The following is a 10,184-nucleotide window of genomic DNA, read 5'->3' as shown; positions in this document are numbered from 1 at the left end:
CCGGACCCCTTCTAACCTGCTCTCTCCTGCATCCTGCAGGCCCCACACGGCAACCTCTGGAGGGCGCAGCACCCACAGGCTGGACAGAGACGAGGCCAGGTGTGTTCTGCCAGCAGCCGGGAGGACAGGGGCCTGATGACAGCGCGGGAAGCAGAGCACGGGCTGGGGGCCAGGAACAGGGGAGCCACTGCGGATTCATGAGGAAGGAGGGCTGCTGCCAGGCCTGCATTTCAGAAAGATCGGTCTACCATTCAGATGGAGGGAAGAAGGGCCAGCCTGAGGGTGAAAACCAGCCACAGCCACCCGGCTCCCCACTTCACTGTCCTTGCAGAGCTGAACTTCCCAGGCCCAGCCTAGGAGCGCGGCACAGTGGAGGGCAGAGTGGGGGCGGGCAGCTCTGAGGGGCATCCCCCGCTCTCCCAGCCCCCACCCCCATGGGCCTCCCCACCTCAGGGTCTCGTGGTCCCCTGGGCTCCCAGAGGTCCCCATCAGACCCCTCCTGGAGCTGGACCTGGCCGAAGCTGACCTGGCCTGCAGCCAGCTGGGCACAGCCAGCCTCCCCCATGACTGCCACCACGTGACACCACACACAGTGGGGAGAGCACCTTTATTGTCGGAGGGTTACAGACTTCCCGCCAGCCCTGGCCACCCCCTCCGTGAAGACAGGCCTGCAGGAAGTCACATCTCGGCCCCCCACACAGCCAGCCCTGCCTTAGCAGGGACAGTCTAGGCCTTGAGGGCAGGGAGAGGTTACCAGGGCCCGGAGGGACCAGGCCATGGCCTCCCAGGAGCACCAAGGGCAGCGGGGACAAGTGGCTCCAGCCTCGAGGGCACACGCAGACGCGGGGTGGGGTGCCAGCACCTGGGAGTGTCTGAGTTGGCTGCCGTCGCTGACCCAGTGAGAGAGGAGCACCAGGGTCAGTCTAGGGCACAGGGGACCGAGGCCTGAGAGGCCCTGAGGGCTGTGGTCTGAGCTGCTCTGGGGACCTGGGGCTCTGGGTGTCTAGTGGGGAGCGTGGCTGGGCCCCAGCACCAGGGTGGGAGCATCACCCCCCAGCAGGGCCTGGGACTCAAGCCGGGGACAGAAGGACAGAGGACTTGCTGTGTCACATGGACATGGCTGACCCTGCAGATTCCTAGAGAGCCTGGGAGAGGGCAGGGCTGCCGGGGCGGCCCCTGGAGGGAGCACGTTCCCCTTAAATCCCCCTTCCCCGCTCAGGGCTGGGAGGCCCTGGGGGTGGGTGGGGTCAGAGAGCCTGGGATGCAGCGGAGGGCCATGTCAGTTGAGTTTGAGGGTCCTCGCACCCCAGTGCTCCTGACTTACAGTCTGCAAGATCACATGACTATCATGGGTTGATTCAGGGCCTCCTGGCCACGCCACCCCCAGGCCTCAGAGCAGACCACGAACCCAGGGAGGGGAGTGGAAGAAGGAGGTCCAGGGCCTCTGCAGACTTGTGCTGGGCAGGGTCCTGCCCTCCTTCCCGGCTGGAGCCTCAGGAGCCGCCCAGCCTGATGCCCGCCCAGCCTAAGAGTCCCTGTGAAGAGGGGAAGCTGGCAGAGTAGATAGATCATGGGTTCGGGAACTGAGAGGCACGGATTCAAATCCTGCCCTGGCCTTCGAGGGTCATCCAGTGGCCTTGGGAAGGTTCTTGACCCTCTCCAAGCCTCTGCCCCCAGGAAAGTGGGGGTACCAAACCTACCTCCTAAGGGTTAAATGAGACAACGTGGGGAAGCTCCTCGGACAGGCCCAGACGACGCAGGGACTTGGCAATGATGGGTATTAGAGCTGTTCTCAGCCGATGCCAAGCCCACCAGACCCTGTCTCCAGCAGGGAGTGGGGGTAGGGAGGGCAGGGAGGGCAGGGCTCTGCCAAAGGTTCTGGGCCCCTCTGGACCCTGCCCTTGGAGTTGCCATCTGTCCCCAAGGCCCCCAGGCCCCAGGAGCCAGTGTCCCTAATCATCACCCGGGCCTTGAGACCAGTCCCACTCGGGGTGTCTTCAGGTGGGGGCGGCAGCCCAGCCTCGGGGCCCGAGCCCTGCGGAGTCAGGGCTTGTCCTGGAGGGCTGGCCTCTTACTTCCCGTCGCTGGCCCGGCCAGCACTCCTCTTCCCGGGATCAGGGCCAAGCAGGGCAGCCAGGGAGCCATCAGGCGGGGGGCCACCACGCTTCATCTTGAGGTTGGCTCTCAGGGCGGCGTCCTGGCCGGAGCCCCCATCGGGGGAGGCCAGGGGATCTGTAAGGAGATCAGGGGGTGGGGCTCACGCAGGGCCTTTCAACCAGGCAAAGCACCTTCACTTCCGAACCTGCCAGCAAAGGAAGCTCTGTGCTCAGTGAGGATGGACAAAGCAGCAGCCAGCTTCGGCTCCAGCATGCACGCACTCCCTCCCCACACCCTCATTCATTCACCCATTCACGCCTCCATCCATTCACTCGTCCATCCACTTACTCATCCACCCATTCACTCATCCATCCATCCGTTCACTGATCCATCCATCCGTTCACTCATCCATCCATCCATCCATTCATTCATTCACTTGTCCATCCACTCAATCATCCATCCATCCATTCTCTCATCCATCCCTCCATTCACTCATCCATCCATCCGTTCACTCATCCATTCACTCATCCATCCATCCACTCATCCATTCACTCACTCATCCATTCATTCATTCACTCATCCATCCACTCACTCACCCATCCATCCATCTACTCATCCATCCATTCACCGTCCATCCATTCATTCATTCACTCATCCATCCACTTACTCATCTCTCCACTCACTCATCCATTCAATCATTCTTCAACAAATGCCGACAGGGCCAGGCTCCAGGCCCTGCAGAGGCACCAGCCACTTGGGCAGCCGGGGAGCCAAGGAGAGACATGAACCCCACTCTATAAGGTAACGGAAGGCTCAGCAGAGCACGTGAGGAGAGAGGAGGGCGGCTTCACAGACAAAGAGACTCTTGAGCAGGTCCTGAGGTAGGAGCTGATGTCAGGAGGTGGAGGGAGCAGCCTGAGCAAAGGTGTGGAGGTGGGAGGGGCCTGGGGTGACTGGGTGGTGGCTCAGTGTCACTGGACACCAGGCTATGCTGGGGAGGGCCTTGGGACCTGGATGTGGGTCATGGGCGGCAGGCAGCCATCGAGGGTCCTTGAGCAGGGGAGGGTCAGGGTCAGACTGGGCTTTGGGGAAGACCATCCGGCAGCCAAGTGCAAGGGCCATCAGGGCGGGGAGAAAGGGGACCAGGGGCAGCACCACGAGGGCAGCAGGGCGTGGGGAGCGGGGGCAGAGGGAGATTCCGGACTCGGTGGCCAGCTGTGGGCCCTGTGTCCCCAGGCCCCGGTCACTGCTCACCATGAATGCCAATCATGTGCTCCAGGATGAGGACTCTCTCTGCCAGGATCTTCAGGGCCTCCCGCAGCTGCTGCACCCCCTCACCCTGGGGGAAGAAGCCGCCAGGGTCAGGGCCGGGATCATCCTCCCACGCCCGTCACTGCTCTCCTGTCACCATCACCAATACAACAGCCATCACAGGTTGGACAGCCTAGTGCCAGGGCTTGGGTTCAAATCCTGATTGCAGACAAGGACCTTGAAGCACAGAGAGGGTAACCAGTGTCCTGTGGCCACACAGCCTGGAAATGTCCGACTGGGGCTTCACACCCAGATCTGTCTGCCTCTGGCTGGGCTCCTCGTGCTCCCGTGGCTGCCCTGGCACCTCCACTGTGTGCCCTTCTTTCCAGAAAACATCCTGCTGTGGGCAGACCACCTAGTTCAGGCCCATAGGTGGGGGATGACTTGCTTGTTTCCTTCCTGGCACTGCCCACCCAACAGTCTCCTGTGCGGCCACCCCTGTAAGCACGAGAGTAGATGGAGCGGAGGCGTCCGGAATGCCGGCAGGAGCGGACGACGACAGGCTGTCTGCATTCCTGGGACCTGGCCTACACTGGGGCAAAGGACCTCGTGCGTGCAGACACCTGAATGAGCTGATTAATTGAGAAGACAGGTGACACGGCCACTTTGAAAAAAAGGTGGTGGCAGAGAGACAAGGCCCCGCCCTGGAGTCAGCAGCCGACAGGCACCTTTTGCTGGTAGAACATGACAGCTCTGTTGCGACATTTAGATTAGCTGAACTTAAAAGAAAACCAAAGTGGAGCTCCCATTGTGGCCCAGCAGTAACAAATCTGACTAGTATCCATGAGGACACTGGTTCAATCCCTGGCCTCCCTCAGTGGGTTAAGGATCTGGCGTTTGTCGTGAGCTGTGGTGCAGGTTGCAGACGTGGCTTGGATCCCGAGTTGCTGTAGCTGTGGCTGCCAGCTGCAACTCCCATTCAACCCCTAGCCTGGGCCCTTCCATATGCTGCAGGTGTGGGCCTAAAAAGACAAAAATTAAAAAAAAGAAAGAAGGAAAACCCAAGCACATGCTACTGAGTTATAAGAGAGAGGTCTTCCCATCAAAGGCCAGGAGATGCCTGGCTGTGAGTAGCAACTGGGATGGGGGTGTCCCCAGTCCCAGAATGCATTCTTCTGAAATGGGCTGGGGACGTCGTGGGTGCCTCTCGGTCTCCCACAGCAAATGACCCCAGCCACCACATCTTCCTCCCACTGCCGCCTGTGCTCACCACGGCTGCCCTGGTTCCAGCCTCTTCCCCCTGCTCCCAGTCCTGGAAGATCCCTGGGCCCCAGCTTCATCCCCCCAGCCTCCCCTAGTGGCCCACCTCCCACCTCCCCGGCTTAGAGCCTCCCCCAGCTCACTCACTTAAGGGGCTGGCCGGCCCGCTGAGCTCTGACACACCCAGGGGGCTCCTTCTCAGCTTCCACGGCCTCCCCTGCTGGCCCCACGGCCTTCGCCCGCTTTATCCATCACCCTGGTCCCAGGCTCCGCTCCTCCTCCCAGAAGGCGTGGGTCCCCACAGCCTAGCTTGTGCTCCAGAGGTGGCCCTGCCCCGCCCCCTCTTATCCTGGCTCCTGTGTGTGCCCAGCCTCTCCCACATCCGCCAGCCAGCTTGCCACCTGCCCACGTATCCCTCACAGCACCGTGGCCTTGGGCACGACTGTAAGCCACGCACTGTCAAGGGAGAGTCTTGTCCCTGGAAAAGAACCCCACAGCCTGAAGCCTCCTTTAAACGGTTCTGCAGGTCTGTGTTCCTCGGGCCCTCTCAGGCCCTGGCCAGTCACCGTCTGTGCTACCCCCTTGCAGCCAACTTCACACTGAGATGCAGTCACGACTGACTCATCTGTCCCCGCCCCCCCGGGGCTGGGACCCCCCCCTTCATCCCATGGCCAGTGCCAGGCTCGGACCAATGGTGTCAGTACAGCTCTCCTGCTAAGACTCAGCCCAGGGGCAGGAGGGAAGCACTGGGAAGGGCCTCGAGTGCAGTTACCTCCGCAGCGGTGGCTTTGTCCTCCTCTTCCGCCTTCCCGCCAGGCTCCCCTGGGAAGAAAGTCACGCAGTCACAATGGGTGCGGGGCAGGACACCCCTCCACCCTCCCCAGCTTCTCCCGCAGACCTGGGGGTTAGCAGAGCAGGGGACGGCCAAGGCTGCAGGGACCCCTGCACAGCCCGGCATAGGATTGATTTTAGGGGCTTAATACTGTTTCTAGGGAGGAAGGAGTGAGGCTTGGAACCCCATGAGCTCATGTCTCAGCCCTTCCTCTGCGTCTCGGGACTCTGAGTTCCTGACTCTGGAGGGGCCAGTAATATTGGTCTCAAAATAAAAAGCCAGGTGGCCACTTATTCCTGTGTGACCTTGAGCAAGTTACTTTACCTCTCTGTGCCTCAGTTGTCTCATCTCAAAAATGGAAGTAATAACAGGCTGCTTTGTAGAGCTATTAGGAGGATCTAAAAAGTCCATATTGCTAAGAAGCTTGGGAAAAGTACGGCTTTGGAGGCTAACACTCCTGGGTTTAAATCTTGGCTCTACTGTTGTCTAGCTGTGTGACCCGGGGCGAATTGCTTAACCTCTCTGAGCCTTCGCAGCCTGTTCTGGCAAATAGGAGGACTAAAGCGCCATCTCCCGGGGTCACTGTGAAGCTTAAACACACTGTGGATGAAGAGGACCTCCACGCAGAAGGCGCTCCGCAAAGATCCGCCCCTTTGCCCCAGCCCCACGCCCCTGACATGAGACTCGCCCACCTCCTTGGCCCTGGGGACCAGGGCTGACACTCAGCAATTCTTATTTCCAAGAAGGGACATTAGAGGTCGCTGTCTATGTCTGTAGACAGACATGTTCAGAGAAGGCGAGGATCTGCAGGTCACACAGCACGTGGGCCCAGGGGCCTGGCTCTGCAGAAGCGACCTCAGGACTCTGACCCAAGCCCCCCAACAGAAGGCCACTTCAGGCCTGACTTCTTACACCCAGTGAGGGGGCTCCCGCCTCTCAAGGTCACCCCTTCTCAACTTGGGCGGCTGGGACAGCACTCAGACTGCCTGTTTCTGTCCCTCTGCCCGGTCCAGGCTGGGCTGGGTGAGGCCGCGCCTGTGGGGGCTGTGGGGCTGGGCTCAGCAAGGCTGCCCGGGGCGGAGGCCCACCCACCTGATGCCCTGGGTCTGCCCCAGAGCCCATCGCCCTGGGGGTGGCCCCTCCACAGCGCCCCGCACTTACAGACGGCCCCATCACGCTGTGCTCTGCAGCCAGGCCCTGCCAAAAAGCAAACAGAGCCATTAGGCCTCGCCTGCCCTGGCCAAGCCCTCAGCCCTCCCCTGACCCTCCCCTGGCACTGGGATCCGGAAATATGAAAACTAGGATGGGAGGAGGATGGCACAGAGGAAATGGAAGGGCCACGGCTGGGGGCCTCCCCGTCCTGGAGCCCCCTCCACTGGCCGGTGTGTGACCCTGGGCCTCGGCTGAGCTTCCATCTTCTTTTCTATGAAATGGGGCAATGCCGAGCCTGGTTACCACTCAGAGAAGGGACCAGAGGGCAAAGCACCCAACCCCCAGCTCGTGGAGAGAATGAGTGACAACAACAGGGATCAGAGGGTTCCATGCATAGACCCCCCCCCCAGTCAGTGCTGGGCCCAGACGGAAGGCTTCTGGGATCCCTAGACCCGTGGGTCCAGCCATCCTCCAGCACCCCCACCTGACTGCTCCAGCACCCCTACCTGAGGTGCCCTCATTCGACCTCTCCAAAGCAGAACTCCCCCCACCACCCCAGACCCGCCGCCCCACCCGGAAGTCTCTCTTCTCAGAAATGGCTCCGTGGCTCTGCAGCTGCTCCCGCACACCTCGGAGTAACCTTCGCTTTCCGTCCCCCACCCCCAGACCTAGCCCATCAGCCAGACCTGTCAGGTCCACTTTCTAAAGGTGTCCGTCCCCTCTGTCATTTCCTCCGCACTGCTGGTCTCCCTGCTCCACTCCCCCCTCCCCCACCCTCCCCACCTCCTGCAGCAGCGGGGCCTCCGCAAGCTGTAAATCAGGTCACGGACTCTCCGGTCCTGAAACGTGCCTGGCCCCCTCTCCACTGTGACTCCAACCCACACATCAGCCTGCTTCCCCACCTCACCTCACCCCACGCTCTCTGCTCCGTGTGTGCTGGGCGTTTCCCTGCCTCAGGGCCTTTGCACTTGCTCGACCCTCTACCTGGCATGCTCCTCACATCTTCGCATGGCTGCTCCTTCTGGTTCCCTGGGTCTCAGCTGAAGTCTCACCTCCGCCTGTCAGTCACCCCCCTCCTGTCACCTTAGATGCCTTCCCAGCTACTCTATCACCTGTGCCTCCCCTGTTAGACTGGCAGCTACCAGGGGGCAGGGATCCTGACTTTGTTCTCGTGCCCAGCACAGTGTCTGACGCAAGTGAGACCCCAGGACATAGTTGGTTAGTGAAGGGCATTTATTAAGGGTCTCCTCGGGACCTGGCATTTTCCATCTACTTTCCCCATTATTTCTCACAACAAACCTGCCCGGATGGGACTTTTATTCTAATTTCATAGATGGGGAAACGGAGGCCCAGGGGATCAGTGACTTGCTCAGGGTCACCCCGCTGGAAACTGGCAGACCCGGGGAGCCAGGAGAGGTCGCGTTGCTGGCACAGAGCTCCGGGCGTGTGGAGCTCGGCCAGTCTCCTCCTGCCAACCTCCCCCAGTTCCCGGGGCCTCTGCAGCCCTCACCCCACAGAGCAGGGAGACCAGCAGTGCACCAGAGACAGGGTCTCTGTCACTGTCATTCTCTCTCGCCTGCCCCCACCCTCTCTCTCCAGGCCCAGTGGCCAGGGGTCCAAGGAGCCAGAGGGTGCTCTTGGGGAACTCAGGCTCCTGCTTACCTGCCCGCCCCACCGGACTCAGGAGCAGATCAGGCCCGAGGGCCTTTTGCACCCTCTGTGGCCTCTGCCCAGCCCGGGCCCTGCCCACCAGCCTGGTCTGTGCCACGTCCACCCTCCCTCTGCCCTACGCTGCATGGGGCCTGGCCCGGTCATGCCCAGGGCACCCCCCCCAGCCCTTCTCCTCCATGCCGCACCCTCCTGGGGGGAAAACAGCAGAGAGCAGATCCGGAGCCGTAGGACACGGGTTCTCTGACGCCTAGAACATCGTCTCTAGTGAGCTGGCCCGCGGCGTGGCTGGCGCCCACCTTGTGCTTGGGAATGTGTGTTAAATGACTAAGGGGACTCACAGGGCCACCAGATCCACCTCCCTGGCAGGGTGAGGGGGCACTTCTCAGCCACCCCACTTCACCCGAGCTCTAGGGACTGCGGAGCCCTCAGAGCAGGGGCCGCAGGAAGCTCCATGTGGTAGGACAGCCCCAAACGCCACCCTTTCTGCCTCTGCATTCAGGCCCCATTCCCCCTCCTCTGCGCGACTCTTCCCCTCAGGCCCCCGGGCTCCTGCAGCACGAGGCACTTCCACCTGCGCCTTACTCTCTTTCACTCCCTGTGACAATCCACGAGGGAGAAGCTGTACTCCCTGTCTCAGCAACCAAGGGAGCTGGAGCCCAGAGAGGCTCTTTCTGCCCGGGTCACACAGCTGGGGGGCAGAGCAAGCTGGGGTTCAGGGCCATGTGTCAGGCTTCAGAGTGACCCCTCACAGGTGATTCTCACTGGAGAGGGGCGAGGGGCCAGGATGGACATTCCGTGATCCTCTGGTGGCGGCATCTGGGTCTCAGTTGGCTGCTCTATGAAATGGGAGCGACGTTAACACCTCCCAGCACAGGCAGAGTGGGCAGCAAAGGGCCGCTGCTGCTAACAAGGCCAGATCCTGCGCTTGCTGGGCCCATGTGGGGACTGGCCAGGCGAGCTGGGTCCTCCTGAGCAGCTGTGCTGGTTAGAAGCCCTGCTCCTCTCTCCCTGGGGAGAAAATGCCCCCTCTCCCGCCAGAAATGGGAAAGCCCTTACCTGGGATCCAGGTGTGCCTGGGGGTCCAGGGGGACCATGTGGTCCAGGGGGACCTGCAAGCAGAGTCACAGATGGTCCTCTGGGGCCAGAGAAGCCCGCTGTCCACCATCAGCTCTCAAGAAAGACCTTCTGACCCCACTCCCCCAGCCCTTCCCCTGGGTCTGTCCGCATGGCAGCAAACTGAGGTCTGGTGAATGAATGGTGGGGAGGGGGGCACGTGCTTCCTCCCCCGCTGCTGCCCCTGCACACTCCTAGGGCCTCATCCATGGGCAGCCCCACACCCCTGCCCCAGCTGGCCAGTCCCCTCGAGTCCGCTTCTCCTGGGGACCTTAGACCTGACTCCTCTGAGGCTATTCCTCACCTGCTGCCTGACCATTCACCCCTCCACGCAGCCACCCAGAGCGACCTTGCGGTTAGGTCCCTCTCAGCCCAGCCCACTCCTCCTTCATCCCCCAGATACCCTCCCAGAAAGTTCCCCCACATCTGTCTTCGCTGCTGTAGTTCTTTCCTCCTGGAGCGTCTCTATCTTCTCTGCATCCTAGCAAACTCTTTCCTATTGCTCTTTCCTACTAGTTTCAGGCTGAGCATCACCTCCTCCAGGAAGTCTTCCAGCACCTACCCCCAAATCTTCTCTAGGCAAATTCCTGACCTGGAGCAGCCACTGCCCATGGCCCCTGTCAGCTTACTATGGACCATGTTTCTCCCATGGGCCAGGGAGTGTTCAGAGGACCAGTCCTGATGCGTGCAGCAAAGGGGGTGGTGTCCAGGACCTAACCTCCCAAATGCTTGGAAGACTGAGGCCTCTGTCCCCTGTGCCTCCCTGGGCCCCCTGAGCTGATCCCCCTCCCAGCCCGCGCCTCCCCTG

The 10,184-nt window shown here is 61.4% G+C and overlaps 1 protein-coding gene across 1 annotated transcript in view; it reads right to left on the bottom strand.

Annotated features, from left to right (window-relative positions):
* The window catches only part of COL26A1 (collagen type XXVI alpha 1 chain), a 160,949-nt gene continuing 151,353 nt past the window's right edge, over positions 589-10,184 (bottom strand). The window contains 5 exon segments of the mRNA XM_021086264.1: positions 589-2,232; positions 3,352-3,436; positions 5,381-5,431; positions 6,602-6,637; positions 9,320-9,372. Of these exon segments, the coding sequence (XP_020941923.1) occupies positions 2,072-2,232; positions 3,352-3,436; positions 5,381-5,431; positions 6,602-6,637; positions 9,320-9,372 (386 nt within the window). The 3' untranslated portion in view covers positions 589-2,071.

Source organism: Sus scrofa, chromosome 3, assembly GCF_000003025.6.
Source record: "Sus scrofa isolate TJ Tabasco breed Duroc chromosome 3, Sscrofa11.1, whole genome shotgun sequence".
NCBI classification, from domain to species: domain Eukaryota; kingdom Metazoa; phylum Chordata; class Mammalia; order Artiodactyla; family Suidae; genus Sus; species Sus scrofa.
This window is presented reverse-complemented; position numbering and strand designations above follow the sequence as displayed.